The 17,783-nt window shown below is 42.2% G+C and overlaps 2 protein-coding genes across 2 annotated transcripts in view; one reads left to right on the top strand and one right to left on the bottom strand.

The window, feature by feature from the left end:
• Positions 1–14,531, bottom strand: part of TPCN1 (two pore segment channel 1) — a 60,404-nt gene extending 45,873 nt beyond the window's left edge. The window contains exon 1 of the mRNA XM_024199661.2: positions 13,512–14,531. Within this exon, the coding sequence (XP_024055429.1) occupies positions 13,512–13,623 (112 nt within the window). The 5' untranslated portion in view covers positions 13,624–14,531. The remainder of the gene's footprint in view (positions 1–13,511) is intronic.
• A 1,584-nt stretch (positions 14,532–16,115) lies between these two features.
• IQCD (IQ motif containing D) overlaps positions 16,116–17,783 on the top strand; it is a 10,116-nt gene continuing 8,448 nt past the window's right edge. The window contains exon 1 of the mRNA XM_024199664.2: positions 16,116–16,855. Within this exon, the coding sequence (XP_024055432.1) occupies positions 16,133–16,855 (723 nt within the window). The 5' untranslated portion in view covers positions 16,116–16,132. The remainder of the gene's footprint in view (positions 16,856–17,783) is intronic.

Below are 17,783 nucleotides of genomic sequence, written 5' to 3'. Positions count from 1 at the left end.
CAATTTTAGCATAAAACAATTGGCTGGTACTTCCTGTTAACAGTAACTGTAACCAGGACTATAAAGCAGCCTCGCCTTCTGCCTCAGTGTTTAGTCCACAATACAATTACCTCATAAAAACAAGGCACTCAAGTTAACATCCAAACGACTGGATTATGAAAATTTTAAATGGGAGTTGAATACACATGCTGAAGGATGAACAGACCCCCTCCCCAGCATGGAAAGCTATTTTAAATATATTATCACCTCTTTTATAAACCATGCTGCCTAACTTCTCATATCAAAACACAACACACACAGAAACTGCACTGTTTGACTAGATGAATCTATGGTATCTGCGTTAACGTTTGTGCTACACACACTTAAAATAGTGGTATGCTAACGTTAAAATGTTCTAGGGAACCAAAGACAATTCTCATTTTTGGTACAACAGTGCTCCTAGTGCACTACTGTAGTAGGAGGTACCATGTTATCCGATGTACACTTTACATCTTAATATTAAATAGTTTGTTTAATGACTTGTAAACAATTTCAAATGATGAAAAACATAAGAAAGATCCTCTTACAAACCATCTCCTATGCAAACCGGTTTCCCTGTGGCAAGTACAGTGCATTTTCACATGAAAAAAAACAATGGAAAGGACAGCATAAAAGAGCAAAGATGAAAATAAAAACTTAACCAAGCAACCTCAGTTATTGCATTAAGACATGTACAACCCCCTTATGCATCTGTGCTGTTTGTTGCCTCATTTTGGGTGTTGCACTGATGCTTAGTAATACAGAATCCCAACTTGTTGCCTGCTCCCTCTCTCTCTGAGTCACTCTGTGGTTTGTCTCCTGTAATTGTGCTGACTGCTCAGTTTTGATCACAGGAAAATTTGATCACTGTTGAATTTTCAAAGATACATCCTAGATTCACAGCAGCCATGCAGGGCATACAGAAACGCTTTCCCTCTTTCATTTAGCTGGTCCAAAACCCCTCTGGAAATCCTAAAGAGTCCTAAACTACACTACAACTATCCCCAGGCATCATTGGCTGAACACTGACTGATGCTTCACTAGGACAGCAGCTGCTCCATGGACCAATTAGAAGCTTTCTATGGACCACTGGTATACACATACTACAGTTTGAGAGCCACCGAGTTCATTCATAGTTAGTATATAAAAGTATGAAAATCATTGTTCAATTTATGAAAGGTTGCATCCGATTAAAAAAAAAAAAATAGGTTACTTATCACCAGTAGTTCTCGCTCTCCATCTGTATTGCCTTCACAGAGCCACACACCTAGCCCTTTTCCACAGAACCTTTTTCAGCTTAGCCTCTGTGTAGGAATTGAATGCCTTCTGGATGTAACATCACAAGGGAGAATATTCACTACTATAAGCAGGGGCAGATTTCAATGCTCTTACATCCAAAGTCTGATGACAAAGAAGTACCTGCTCCTTTCTGCATTGCTCCAGTTGCTGAAGTCAGATGTTTTAATTCAGGGGATTCTGACTAGCAAAATACATAGCCCCACTTATTTCTACATGTTGGGGTGCAAAAGACAAACTAGATCCTTTTTGCATATACACCTCTACCTCGATATAATGCTGTCCTCGGGAGCCAAAAAAAATCTTACGGCGTTATAGGTGAAACCGCGTTATATCGAACTTGCTTTGATCCACCGGAGTGCTCAGCCCCCCCCCGGAGCACTGCTTTACAGCGTTATATCCGAATTTGTGTTATATCGGGTCGCAGGTGTATTTAAAATCCAAAACTACTGTAAGTTTCAGATCTTTTATTTTGTCCATAACAGATCAAAATCAATCCTGCAAAAAGGAGAACCCTCAAACCACAATAAAAAATAAATAAATTAGTCTCCACAAAGTGATTTTGATGGTCATTTTGTCAGTTCTTTCAACTGGTAGTATGCTTATGTAATCCTATTAGACCTCTGATATCACATTATAAATACATACATAAATTTTTATAACTGACAAATTAACTCCTGAGGTGAAGACAGGGTCTGCAAGTTTGTTTCCAACAGGAAAAAAAAAAATCAACTTAAGTTGTAAGATCCATGTTTTCAAGACGACTACTTAAGCATACAGCTATCCTACCGTATTCAGTAGGAGAAAGGCAAGCTCCCTCTAATGGTGCAAATGCAGAAGGGTCAGTCAAAGAATGAATGAAACAGAGTTTTTAAATAGGAGTGTCAGAAAGGAATCCAGAAAGACAATATCTGAATCCCCCACTACTGTCTGTCTTTAATACAGTAAGTTAAAATGAATGTTAGATAATATTTTCTCCAGTTGTGCTGCTCACTTCTAATGTAATGCTTTCTGATGTCAGCACTGACTATTTCTTAAGATGAAATCAGAATGAAGTAATCCAAAACTGGCAGTGAGAAGAGAAATGCGATATTAACACCCGAAGAAAAATATAGACTGGAAAATCTGAAATTTGTAAGTTTCGTGGGAAAATCTGCATTAATCAGTAAAAACTGAACCCACAAGAACCTGTTTATAAATTCTCTCTCTGCTAGCGAAACTCAATTTTGCAAAGTACACACCCTTAATTATAGTGATAAAGCTCTGTGGGATTAAAAATACGTTCCAGCTTGTGATACTTGTGGAACACAGCCATTATCACCTCCTCTTCCTTCTCTACTCTAGCAGAACTGGGGAAGAGAAGTTGCCAATATCCCATGAGGCTGTATACAAAGGAATAAGGAGAATCCCTGACTTCTTGTCTCACTAAACCGCTGCCCAAGGAAAATAAAGAGGAACTGCGTAAGATCAGCCCCAACAAGATTTAGCAGGGAGTAAAGATACTGTCTTCCAGAGGCTCACCCACAACTGCAAGATTCATAAGATTTTTTAGGTCATGAGGGATCATTATAAACATCTAATCTGACCTCTCGCGTGACTCAGGTGATAGGACTTCCCTGAATTAACTTCTGCTTATCTGTGGTTGCTAAAGCATAGAATTTAGAAAAACATCCAATCTTGATGTAAAAATTGCTAGTAATGGAGAATCCACCACAACCCTTGATAAAAAGGAGGAGGAGTACTTATGGCACCTTAGAGACTTTTTGCTGATACAGACTAACACGGCTACCACTCTGAACTCTTGATAAGTTGTTCTAATGATTAATTGCCCTCACTGTTAAAAATTTTTCACAGTATTTCTAGTCTGAAGTTGTCTAACTTGAACTTGTAGCCATTGGCTCGTTATACTTTTGCCTGCTAGTTCGAAGCGCCCTCTAGTACCAAATTTCTGTTCCACATGTAGATACTTACAGGCTGTGATCAAGGCACCCAGTATCTCTCTCTTCGATAAAGTAAAATAGATTTAACTCCTTGAATCTTTTGTTGTAACAGACAGGTTTTCCAACCCTTTAGTGGTTCTCACGGCTTTTCTCTGAACTCTCTCAAATGTTTCAACATCCTTCTTGAAGCACAGACAACAGAATTAGACAAAGTATTCCAGTAGCAGTCACACTAGTGCCAAATACAGAGGTAACATGAACAGGGGAGCACTGAGTTTAAGCATCTAAGGATCACAGTCACCTTTTTGGGAGTATTGCCTTGAGAGCTGGTGTTCACCGGATTATCCATTATCCTCCTCAAGTATTTTTCTAGAATAACTGATTCCCAGGATACAGTACCCAATCCTGGAAGTATGGCCTACATTCATTGTTCCTAGATGTATGACTTTAAATATGGCTATAATGAAATCCATATTGTTTGCTTGCACCCTGCTTAACAAGTGACCCAGATTATTCTGTATCAGTGACCTGTCCTCTTCATTATTTACCAGTCCTCAACCTTTGGGTCATTGCAAACTTTAACAGTAATGATTTTGTTTTTCTTCCAGGTCATTGACAAAGATGTTCAACAATGTAGGGCCAAAAACCAATGCCATGTTGATTTTATATCGTTTTAGTTTCTTAATCAAAATATCATAATGCTACCAAGTCAACTGCCCTACAGAAGTCTATTACATCAACACTATTCTCTTTATTAACGAAACTTGTAATGTCATAAAAAGAAGGTTAATTTGACAAGATTTTTTTCCCCCCATAAACCCATGTCTATTGGCATTAATAAAGAAGTTCTGTAACAGCCATTCCCTTATTTTACCTGGAATCAATGTCAGGCTGATTATAGGCCTATAATTACCTGGGCCATCCCATTTACTTTTTTTAAATATGGGCACAACATTAGCTTTCTTCCAGTCCTTTGGAACTTCCCCAGTGTTCCAAGACATATTGGGTTAAAAAAAATAAACACACAAACACCAGCATTAACGTTTCAGCGAGCTTTTCATCCAATTCTTTTAATATGTTTGGATGCAAGTTATCTGAACCTGCTTAATTAAAAGATATCCACCTTTAATAGCTGCTGTTTAATATAATCTTTAGTTATTGTTGGAATGGAAAAGTATCAACATATGATTTGAATACATCATCTGGCTTTTCCCCAAATACAGAACAGAAATATTTACTGAACACTTCTCCCTTTTCAGCATTAATGAAAATTCTACCATTTCCATTTAATAATGGACTCATCCCATTGTTAGCATTCCTTTTTTCCTAATATAGTTAAACTTGTCTGTATTATCCTTAACTCTGCTAGCCATAGATTTGTGTGCGCGTGTGCTTTACCAATTTTCTAGTTTCTATTCACTACTACCAATTTCCCCCCCCGCATTTGTTATGTTGTTTATTTTAATGCCGGTTTTACTTTCCCAAAAGCAGAACACTCAATGTACATACAGGTTGCAAAGCACAGTCAAAGAATAAAGTAACATGGCCACTTAACACCCAGCAAGTTTGCAATAATTGTTGTCACATTTCCAGTTGTTCTGGAATGACCATCACACTACCAAGTCTCTGCTCCACCCAGGCATCAGTAAAAAGGTGTGACTGTCCAATACAAGGAGTACTTTCAAGTTTCAGTGATGACTTACTGTTGACAAATTAATAAAATAATCAATTCGAGTTAGAAGTTTCACCTTGTAGGAATATTACGTGAAGAGGATAGCATTTGGACCATGAATGGCCTTCCTCAAGATACACTTTTGTGAGGGCATTATCAACTGTGGTGCCAAATGCTGCTCACCTCACCCAGGCAAGCAGTCCCACTGACATCAACGGGACAATTTACATGAATAAAGCAAGCAGGATTAGACTATGGCTCAATACTTCAGTTACTATTCAAGAAAGCACCAAAGATGAATACCCTCAAGCAGGGTTGCCAGGTCAATGAAGGAAGTGGGAGTGTTTGTGGAAATACCATTCTACTCAGACCCACCATTCTTCTGAGGATTCCCCCCCGGCTTAGAAATAGTGCAACATATTCCTATGCCTTCTGGAGCCCAATGACTGCAGCTGATGGATTGGAAAGGATTAGCTCCTTACATGTCTGATTATCTCTTAAATGGCAATATAATCTGCATTTAGAAATGGGATGAGGCCAAACTCACTAAAATGGCTGGGCCCTGGAGATTTTTTCATTGCTCCTACATAAGGAATTATGTGCTCACGCCTCAATTTTATGGGCATCGCCCTCATTTAACCCAATGCACAGACGCATTTATGTATTCCATGCAATACATTTAATGGATTACGTTATCTTCCTATATGCAGCTTTTCCCCCATGACTGGTAAAAGTAAACGCCACAAACTGTATTTTGTTCTCATATAAATTCACAGAGGACATCAGAGATTACTAGATTATGATTTACAGAAAAAACAGCATGTACCATATTTGTTTATATTTCCAAGGCACCTCTCATCATAGCATCTGAGTGCCTCATATCTACTTGTATTGATATATGTTCCATAATTTTTTATTTCCTCTAATGCAAGAATAAAAGCATGGTTATGAATAGGTTTCACCAGGTCAGTGTAGCTCTCTCACATGTAGTAAGCAGTGTTTTTTGCCTCCCCAATGACCTTGACACAAGCCACTTAAAATTCTGATTTGATCTTAGGTTTGTAAGAGCACCTCCTTGTCATCTGTGAAGTCGTCCACCATAATGCCGAGCAATTTGGGGTTGAACCAGATATATTTTATTTTTTTCCAAAGGGAAAGAGTTCCCATGTCTCCTACACGGCATGTGGGAGCCTGAGCTTTCCATTCAAATGCTCAATGGGTACCGATAGAATCCCAGAGCCACTCCACAGTTCACGTAATGTTGCATCTAAAGAACTACTCAGATTAATAAAAAGGAAGTGTTCAACCTAGAATACAAAACATATTGCACAATCATGCTATAAACACATGGAAACCCTCGGAAGGTGCAGATCTAAAGCCAGAGCCTGTCAGAGAAAATGGAGACCTCTCAAACTCATTCCACTTTCCCCATTTTAGAAAATCAGAAATTGAGTGTTCTGGCTCATAAATTCTACTCCTGGTGAATGTGAGCTTAGAACCCCAGAGGCAATAAGGAAAAGGCAATCAACAACAACTCTAACCACTGCACAGATGCTGCTGTTTAGTTTATACAGCGCTTCTTAAAGCATTCGGATGGATAAAATGGGATTTCAACGCAGGGGGGCTGAGGGCAGCAGGCAGGATCCCTCAGTGAAGACACCAAGGGCAAAGGAAGTTCTGAGGAGCATCATATTGGTTATGATGAGTTAACTCAGCATGCTCAGCTTTTGTTCATTTTAATCTGCCAGTAAGCAAACTTGGCCATACCAAACATCCTGCTTCTAAAATGCTCTAAAAATCCACAGGAACCATTAAAAAAAAAATAAAAAAAAAAGAGGAAAAACAAACTGATGTCTTCCCTGGGAAGCCATGAAAAGCTAATAACTATTTGTTTCCAACTGTTGTTGGGTTTCCTGTTGTCATTTCAGAATCACAGTCTGAATGTTTTCTAGCTCTTTAAAACCTTTTATAGTTCCAGGACCACCTGTTCAAATACTCTGACACCACTACACATGTGCACTTCTCTACACATCCCTCAATACAAGCCATCAGCCTGGGAAGGAAACACTTAGCCTGTTTTTCTGTTCTCCTATCACGCAGAGCGAAGATGTGATGAAGAAAGATGCAGATGGCTCTCTCAAAGCATCAAGGTCATTGTCGGCTTCTACACAAAAGGGGAGATGAGTGGCTTCCAGATTCTTCAATCCCCATTTGTCATACCCTTAATGACTTATGTTATGTGTGTATAAAACTGGATACGTGTTTATAATTCTGGGGGTAGAGTGGTGAAGAGAAGGGTTTTACTTTAGAATAATTACTCCTGGGGGAATTCTGTGCCAAAAAATTGAAAATTCTGCACACAATATTTTAAAATTTTGCAAATTGTATTTGTCAACACACTATATAATCATGCCAGTTTCAATTATTTTGGTAATTTATTTCAAAATACCTGTCAGCAAGTATGTCTGTAGCAATACAGACACACAAAAATTCCCCAGGAGTAGAGAGTTAAAGAAACCCCTATGACAACCCAGTTCCAGCTTCTCTTCCCCCTACCCCTCAGAGCCCAGCTGGGGGGCCAACACTCACACCCCCTACTCCCCAGAGGCCAGCCATGGGGCACTCCCCGGCCCAGAGGCTCACACCGCCTATTCCCCAGAGCCCAGCCACGGGGCTCCCCTGGCCCAGACACTCACACCGCCTATTCCCCAGAGCCCAGGGATCCAGAAGGAGAAACAGCTAGATGCCAAGTCCCAGGCTAGCATGGCATTTCCTGCGTGTCACCACCTCTTTCCTTCAGGGCGTGCTGGGAACTGCAGCTACTGAGAACCCTCCAGTTCCCTCCCCCTCCCTTTGACCTTCTCTTCTATTTGTGAGCTGGGCCCTGCTGGGTCCAGCAGCCCCTAATGGCAGCCAACATCTCTGCAGCACATTTCTGTGGGGAAAAAAGGGAAATTCTGCACACACAACATTAATTTCTGCAAAATTCTGCATTGCGCAGTGGCGCAGAATTCCCCCCAGAGTAAATAATGGAACCCTTTATAACACACCATGAAATGATCTTGTGCATCCTACTTCTGTGCAGAACAAGTAGGATGAGGAGCGGGGGTAAGTTGGACCATTCAAAATACCATTGGGGGGACAGACAAGACAGTCACTTATGAAACTTATTATACTACATTCAACAGTGCAGCTGTTCTTTTTCAACAAAGTGCCCTACTGTGAAAGGCACAATGTCTGAATTAATGTAGATCAAGCCCCCCGACTGAAAAAACAAGACAAACATAGTGACTTCATGCTAACTGCAAGACAATCCTTCATAGTACTTGATTAAGTTGAGAGTTACTCTTCTATAGTTACCAGGCACCGTGGTCATACATTACTTTTTTTTTTTTTTGGCCACGGATGCTTTTGTAATGCATGGACACCACAGTAAATTCAAGAGAGAGTATATATTTAAAAGGTTAACAATATTACTCTCTTACTACAGCAATTATGCATAATTACAAAACCATATCCAAAGCACTGCTGTCTCACTAACGCAGAGACACAAGGAGATAATGTGTTAGGAGTCTAGCACACAACTGTGTATTCTCCAGTATCAGAGGACACACAGCAGCTCCTGAATGGAATGCAAGTTGGAAATCAACCTTTCCAGACTTCATCTGAGTTTACAGGGCATGGGCACATCACACCAATAACAACAGTGAGAGGGGAACAGTGCTGAGAGAGAAATCAGTACATTCTGATGTTTCATGTGCTGATTTCTTTTGCTGTAATTTCCATCTCCTAGAGCAGTGTTTCTCAACCTTTCTGTGCTGGCAACCTCCCTATCTGAAAAAATTGAGACCCTCTACCTACCTTAAGCTTGGCCTTCAGCTTCAGGCCTGGGGCTGAAACATGTAAACTGTCAGGAAGCAGGGCCAAAGCTTTGCGGGACCCCTGGCTATCTAATGCCGTCCGTGTTTGCAACTCCCCTAAACCCACTTATGACCTCCGCTAGGGGTCACGAACCTAAGGTTGAGACACTGTCTTAGGAAGCCATACTGGAGACAGCTTTCCTTCAAGGGCAACTTGCTCTTCTAAAAAAAAAAAAAGAGTTCCATTATAAGTTATCTGGACTAGATGCATATTACAAAACCCCCAGCAGACATTCAGATTGTACAGTTGTGTGTTTGGGAAGAGATTTTTTAATCAGTTTGATGCCTCTCATTGAAAGTCAATGGGAATTAGGCACCAAACTGCCCTATCCACGTTTGAAAAAAAAATCTCACCCTTAAATAAATAACAGAATAAAAATACGTCATCACTACAAAAAAATTAGTCCTTCACAAAACACTAATTACTCCTCCCAGACCCACTGTGAGGTAGGTATAATACACATTTTACCAATGAGAAAACTGAAGCTCTGAGAGGTTAAGTGACTTACCCTAGGTCAAAGAAGGAATCTGTGGCAGAACTGGGGCTGGCACGCCTAAATTTCTGGCTCCCAGTCCTGTGCTCAAGCCGTGATTTATCTCCAAAAGAAGTAGCGGAAGCACGACTACTGGAACTATTTAAGAGGAGATCAGTGGTACGAGAAGACATGTTGTAGGAAAATATACTGCATGGTATGTAGGAAGTTTAAGGTTCTGCTGTCAGATACACCATGAATTACCAGGTCAAATGCAACCACCTTGTCTGCCCTCACTTTTTCCCCCATTACTTTAGTCACAGTCATCAGTTTCCACATAATCTGTGTGCTTAGTCTGCAATGTCACCTTCTAAATCTCTCACTGCCATTTGAAGGATCAATACCTTTGTTTCCTGGTAGGTTTTCTAAGTCTTCCACAAAACTAACTTTTAGTATCCATTTACTTTCAAAGCCAGCGAAGTCAAAACCTCCTTGACAGGGATCTGTTTCCTCAATGAACAGAGTATTAGCACAAGCACAGATAGTTTGCTGGAGATTATAGTATTTCCAAAAGAGCCAAAAAGCTGTTGCCTACTTGTTCCTGCTAGGAACATCAGAGGATGTGGTGCAATTTCACATCTGGGGAACTCTCATCCACTGGCTGCACTATAAAAGTTACATTATTAGATAACAAGGATATTTTCGAAAGAGATGCTATCTGTCCAGATATGGTATCCCTGCAAAGTATGAAGGGGAAATCCTTTTTCTTTCACTGCTGACACAAATATGTTCTTGAACCAGAATTTATACAAGGAAATTTGTGTTCCTTCAAGCTTTATGCTGATTATAGGAATCAGCAAGTGGATATTCACATCCCTGAATGCGTGTGTATTTCAGCAGAACTATGTCAACCATTCCTCGGCTAGATTCTAGCCCAGTACTTTGGGCACGTGCCTACAAGTGGATAAGTAGATAAACTATTCAAAATGAACTGGTTTATTGTACATGATGTGCCCTTACTCCATAATTATACTCCAAAACTGTTGTGAGTTATTTGAACAGAGCATCAGCCAACTGCACATCTGACAACTTTGCTGAAAGCCTCATTACATTCTTAGTTCCTTGATGGGATTTTTCTAATATCAAGACCAGACAGTACTTGATAAAAAGAACTCCTTTATTCCCATATTCTTATGGAAGTGTAGCACCTTCTCCAATACTTTGAGGCCTGTGATGAACACTCACGCAGTAAGTACTGCAGCACAGCTTCTTATAACTGAGGAAATGTGGATTCATAATCTTCATGCAGGAGGGTTATGCACCACTATGCATTCACTTTGAAGTATCTGTAGCTTCCTCCTTTGCAGGTCTTATGCCATAAATTTCAGGGTGGCCCAGAACATACTTAGAAGTGAGCTTGGGTAATAATTCTCTATTTTCCACCCATTACAAATTAAACAGAATGGCTCAGGCTTTCTAAAGTTTCCTTTGATTCACCTTTAAGTAGAGCCCAAGTTTGGAAAGACTCAGCAAAGGTGTGAGTGTTTTTGCAAATTACAATTGTCTGAAGACAGGAAGCTTCATTCAAAACCTAGAGTGGCAGCTGACACTTCTACTAGAATTTATTTTTGCCTCAGTAGCAATCAGTGTTTTTCTTGTTCAAACCAGAGTATAAAAAATGACTTTTCCCACTTGCTATAAATCGACTAGTGTGGAAGTACTGTGGTAACACAGTACAACATTGTTGCCTATATAACATTTGTACTGTATGTCCTGCTCTGAATGCACTGGACCTGCATTGCTAGTTGATGCAACAGGAATTTCCATATAGAAGAGTACATCTTGGACCTGAACTAACATGGGGGTAAATCATATGTATGTATGATTTATTGCCTATAATTCCAAGCAGCTCGAGAGATGCTGTCCAATACTTGCAAGGCTTTACATGTGTCTTATAATATATATTATATATAAAAAAGTTCTCAGACTTTGAGATATGATGGAAGAACATTTTTAAATTTAAGATAATATTGAGCTCTTATATAGCACTTTTCATCAGTAGATCTCAAAATGCTTTACAAAGGAGAGCAGTATCATTATCCCCATTTAACAGATGGAGAAACTGAGGCAGAGTAGTGAAGTTACTTGCCCAATTTCACCCACTAGGACAGCGGCAAAGGCAGGAATAAAACCTGTATCTTCTGAGCCCCAGTCCAGTGTTCTTTCCACTAGGCCAGCCAAGTGTTTAAAACAAGGAACTAAAAGTCAGGAGGTCCTGGGCTATTTTTCCCACCACTGTTAGTGACTGACTGTGTAACTGAGTAAGGTCACTTAATTCCTGTGTCTCAGTTTTTCCCACAGTAAAATGAGGGTAATAACACTCATTTAACTCACAAAGGAGTTGTGAAGCTTAATTAGTCTTTATTCAGCACTTTGAGATCCTCAAATAAGATGCGCTAGGGAAGGACAACATACTTTCTTTAAGCAACAGACTCAAGTGATGACAGCGCTTCTCTCCCTCTCAGTCTTCTTCAACTGCTGGAGTTTTGAAGAACTTACTATCAAGCCTCACAATTCTTTTTGTTCAGACTGCTGCCTGCATTGTGAGAAAACCTCACTACTGCATCCATTAGGAGCAAAATTCTAGTCAGCTTTGCAGAATTCTGACAATCTGGTGAGACAGAAAAGTGATAGCATCCTGGAAGACATGATACTTCACTACAATATAAAACCCTGTCTTCCTTAATCTCAGTCATTATAAGCCTTTTATGCACTCCTCACTGAAGTGAGTTCCTCTAGTCAGTGTTTAAAGAATTAAATAGACCAGGGGACAATTTTTCTTTAAAACCTTATTTTTAAAGGAAATCCAGCTTCTATCTTCTCATTTAATTTTCTTTAAATTCCAACCTTGTAGCATTAATTTTATCCAATAAAAGGTCCCTCCTGCCCACCCCTCCTGCAACAGTTTTAAGAAACAACCCCTGTATTTAAGTTAAAATTTTTACTTTGTATCATGGCTTTGAGAAAATTGGCATGTAGCTACTTACAAAATATTGCAGTCTAGTTTTTACAGACTATCAACACTACCAAAAAAATCCCCACATGTCTGAAGGCCCAGCTGCAACAGAGTTAAACATGTCCCCAAGTTAAAAGAGTTAAACAAGGGCCCAAAACAGATAAACCATGGCTCTGTGTTGTAAAGTAGATGGGACCTAACTGTGTTGCACTCACATACTTGAATTATACTACAACGTTGGGACAGATCAGAACTATAACATAGTTTGGGAGTATGGATTAAACCTTGGAGATATTCCATCTTCACAGGAAAATGGAACTGTCGTAACTCAAGGATTCTCAACCTACAGGTTGTGGCTAGGTGCCAGAAGGTTGCAACCACGCAGCTCTATCCATATAGTTACAGGGAATGGGACTACTGGCTACATTGTAAGGGGCAGTCCCAGTTTAGAAGAGGCTGAGAACCACTGTTTTGGAGGACAAACTATAAAGTAATTGAGCCCCCCAACATGGTTGTGTTTACACTACAGAAAGGCCCTTAGAAATCTGAGATCAGAATCAATGACAGGTAGACCTTGTCATGTAATTCCTCAGAATCCTATTAGTTTTGCTAACATTGCTAGGACTAAATTCACTCATGGAGGTGGACAGAGACTGAAAAGAAAGCAGGGAGCAGAAAACAAAGAAGGAAAGAGGTCTTTTGTTTCCCTTTTTTGGTCCTCTTTCCCTGTGAATAGTGATTGCTTCTACTCACAGCTTTCCACAAGCATCCACAAAGTGAAACAGACATCTCTAGAGATATCAACAGGGTTCTGAAACAGAAACTTTAATTTACAGGCAAGAAAGTCCCAATTTATTACCTGAAAGTATCAAAGGCTGCATGACACACAGACTCATATAAAGACCAAATCATCTACTCCTTGATCACCCAAGACAGTCACTAAAGTTATGAGAGTTTTCAGTAAACAATAAAAAAATTCCTAATAAGTTTTTTTGAGGCTACTCCTAATACTGTGAGCGATTAGGTTTTTTGGTAAGATTTCAGGCTCCAGCAGGAAGAATACAGAGCAACTGCTATGGATAGAAAAAAAATACATAAAAAAACCCCCACAAACCACAATTACAGCATCTGACTGAAAATAAACTGTGTGCTCCAAAAAACAAAAAGTGGTCTTACTTTCATTAGGCAGGTCCTCCCGCTCCAGCTCCTCATTGGGTGCAGAGGTGTTACTTCCACTCTCATCCAAAGTGAGAATGAGGGGAACATCATCATCCATGCTCACAGCCATTCTATTTCCTTTCAGGCTCCTCTTCCAAGAACTTTAAATAATGTCTTTTGCAGTTCACTTTTCAAAAACACTTTGTCAGAAATATTCCTCAGAAAGTCCTCCATCAGGTGCATCTTCTAGACTTAAAAATATGGAGAAACACACACCCATTTCCAGGGGATCTCAGTCCAAAAAAAGAACCTACCAAGCTGTTTGCAAAGAGTGGTGCAGAACAGTAAGTTCACTAGCAACATTAGTTTATACCCAGCCACTGGCTATTAAAACAAAAAAACTTTATCTAACTTGAGCTACTTATCCGCAACCACAATACTCATGATCTTAGCTGCAATAGTCATGATTTAATTTAGACCAGAAGGAAAATAATTCTAGGTAAATCCCTCAATGTTTATTAATAATAAAGAATAGGCAGGCGCTACATATATATAGTTAACATAACAGTGTCACTCATGGCTTCAAATCCAAAACTATTCTGTTCTCCCATTTCAAAACTCCGGCCTCCAAGGGGGGAATGGGAAAACTGGAGGAGTCCGATGAGCCTGCACGCTCATGAAGTCACGAACAGGACTTTTCCTCTACAACACTTGTGACTCCCTAAGAAGAATCCAGAAGTTACCCTACAAGTGCCTCACTAAGGATGCCACCCCCCACGTGTTTATGGTTTGATTCTTTTTTGAGGCGGAGGGGATGGCTGGGAGCAAGTCCCAGTGAAGGCTGGGGCTGGGGTGGGGGAAAGGCCGGGGCAGGTCACGCAAACAGGAACATGTTCCCAGGACTAAACGCGCAAAGGTGCATTTCCGGGCAGGGGGGCCACCCGCACACCAGCGCCAAGGGAGACGCGCTGCCCGGGACGGGGGGGGGTGGGGGCTGCTTGGCACCTTGCCTAGGAGAGGCGCCGGGATCCCCTCCCCCGAGCTGACTCCGCACCTGCCCCAGCAACTCCCTGGCGCGCTGCACGAGCCCCACAGGGGCCGCGGCCCCCCTCCCCCACACAGCGACCCCCGGCGCGAGCCCCTCCTCAGCGACCCCCTCCCCCCGCGTCCCAGGCGACCCTCCTCAGCGACCCCCTCCCCCCGCGTCCCAGGCGACCCTTGTACACGTTCCACGCGGACTTTTCACCCCGCGCGGGAGCCAAGGTCCACTCCCCCGGGAGCCCCGCGCCCCAGCCGGCGGGTCCAGCAACAGACCCGAGCCCGCCAAACTACCCCCAGCCGCTGCGACAACTCGCCTCAGTCAGCCGCCGACTCAGAGCCGAGCCCCGCCCACCGGCACCGCCCATTGGCCGCCTCCCTCCGGGCTGCCTTCTGATAGCTCCCCCATCCCAATAACCCACCAATCGCCCTTTGGCACCCTCTCTGCCCCGCCCTGCCACTACGTCGGCGCCTGGAAGGGGATCCGGGTTTCTCCCCTTTTGTCCTGCCATTGGCTGGAGGTCTCGCCCATCAAAGTAGAGGTGAGCGGTGACGTTTTTGATTGGTCAGAAGGCTCGGTGACACACTGGAGACCCCGCCTTTCTCCGGAGAAGGAAGGGGCGGGACTAAGCGTGCTAAGCAAGGGCGGCGATTGGTTACGGGGAAGGGTGGGGGAAGAGTCAGGGAGGATCTGTCCCCGCCTTCTGTGTTTGGGGTTAAAGGTTAGTGATGGCGTAACCTAGCAACAGAGACACGCTGGAAATAGACAGGACGGGAGGCGGCGGCGGCGGCGGCTTTGATGTGAGCATGTGAAGAGTCAGGGAACCTCCCCGGGAGATGGGGAGCCCTGCCCCCAATAGACCCGGGAGCCTCCCCCCGATCCTTGAGGGGACCCGCAGGAAGACAGGGAAGCCCTTTCGCCCCTCCCTCCTCCAAAGAGACTGGGGAGCCCCTCGCCACAGTCTGACCCCCCCAAGAGAGACCTAGACACCCCTCCCCCAACCTGCCCCCGTTTTAACAAGATCAGGACCCCCCCACACACACACACACACACCCCAACTTGGCCACCTGCTCAGAAAGACCAGCCCCTGTTCAACCCACCTCCAGAGAGACCAGGGAGCCTCTTAATCCAGACCCTGAGACACTGAAGAGCTTCCCCATCTCCTAGAGACCAGGGATCCCCACCACCATCCCCCTCTCTTCTCAGGACTGGGGAGCTTTCCCGCCACCTTTCAGCATGGGGAACAAATAGCTCATCACTTTGTCTCAGTGCCACTGGAGGCTTAACATACAGTTTCACCTCCAACACAGAGACAGGCTGTCATAGGTGTAAGGACCCAATATCCTGAATGTGCTTTTAAACCTAGAGACAGCCCCAGTATAATTCAACATTCTCAATTTTTACCAAAGTATATCGTGTTGCTAATGCTGAAATCAAACTTTTTTTAAGGTAAATTTTGTGAAAGAAGAGCATGCAGCTGAAGCACCGGGGGGATCTAGATGTTGTTTGATTGAGATGTCCTCTGTGGCTCTACCCATATAGAAGATTTTTGCTCCCTTTCACCTTAGAACACTCAGCTTGTAAGCATTTGGCTGAGAACATGGCAACGGAGGTGGCTACCATGCTTCAGTTGCCATATGAGTCTACAGATTCAAGCAGCAAGTCCTCAGTGGGACACAATCAGACTCCAAAAAAGTCAGCGATCAAAACAAGCCCACTAAAGCTCTTGGATCCAGGTCGTTCAAAACTTACCACGGTTGAGACCAAGAGGATCATATCTGTTTTGGATGAGGCCACCTTTAAGATAGAATTGATCAGCCTGATCTCTCACATTACTGAATTTCTGGATGGCTTAAGCACTATACTGGGATCTGAGCTCCTGGGTACCCTTAAGGAGCATGAGCGGCTTTCAAACAACATGGTAGCTCTACTTACCCAGCTTCAAAGAGAAGGTCTCCTGAAGCAGGAAGATGGAAGAGGGGACCTTGTAGGAACTGAGGAACAAATCCGCCATCTTCAATTGCACCAGCAAGCTGTAAAAAGCTCTATCAGAAATATTCTGAGACTCTTTCAGGCTGACCCTCTAGCTTCTCAAGCCGTGAGAGATGAGGCCTATGCTAGGGATTTATTATTTGAATTATTTATCAAAGGCCTTTCAGAGTTCCGGGGCTTCTTGTTTGAGAAACTCCTGACTAGTCCCTTAGAAGAACAAGAAAAGATTCAATTCATGGAAGAAATCTCCCTCCGGGATAAGAAAAACACTGAAACCATCGCAGCTTTAGAGGCAGAACTTGCAACGGCAGTCCAGAGTCGAGACGATGAGGTACAGTGGTAGTAAGACTAAACATTTCAGGCTAGAGGGGAACATCATTGAAGGAAAGGCCAGTAAACTAAAATATAATCTGTTGCTTCTCATAAAGTGGAAGTCACTGAAATATTTCTTGAAACATTTTCTGAATTTAGAAATAGTTGTTACATTCTAAATATAATTAAAATGAATCACTGCATATTTAGATTGAGCCTTTCAAACATGGTTCTAGCATGTTTTGACCCCATCTTCATTGGTCAGTTCAAACCCAGTTCACCCACCACTGAGTTTAAATAGTATTTAAGAATGGTTAAAAACAGTTGAATGTCTCGTGTAGACAGGGCCATATATATATATAGATAGATAGATAGATAGATTGAATTTAAAGTGACAGTGAAGTCAAGCATGTTAGTCTATGTGTCTGAACCATTCAATAGCTAAAGGAAGGGCATTGTGCAAATCCATAAGGGAACCAGGGTGCAGCCTGCAAGTATGTGGCCTATATCTTCTAACTGGCCACCGTGGCAAAGAGGAAATCACAAAGGCCCCTCATAATCAGGGCCATAATGTCAGCTCTCACTGAGAAGCACTAGCACCATTCCCTGTAACTGAGATAGTGAAACAATGACAGGCAGTTCTAAAAAACTGTTTTAAAAAATCCGTTTTTAATACAGACTCCACATTCACTATTTAACGTATTTGTTATAAGCATTTTCTATGGCCTTCATCATAGTATCTCTGTGCCTCATGAACATTAATGAACTAAGGCCCACATCCCCAAAGGTATTCCCCAAAATACCTACAAGGATTTGGCCCTAAAGCTCACAACCTTTTTCTGAGGCAGTATTGTTTTTTCGTTTTACAGCTGTGGAAAATGAGGCTCAGATAGGGTTACCATATTTAAAAAATAAAAAAAGAGGACACTCCACGGGGCCCTGGCCCC

Source organism: Terrapene carolina, unplaced genomic scaffold (assembly GCF_002925995.2).
Source record: "Terrapene carolina triunguis isolate 2854851 unplaced genomic scaffold, T_m_triunguis-2.0 Scaffold951, whole genome shotgun sequence".
NCBI lineage: Eukaryota > Metazoa > Chordata > Testudines > Emydidae > Terrapene > Terrapene triunguis.
This window is presented reverse-complemented; position numbering and strand designations above follow the sequence as displayed.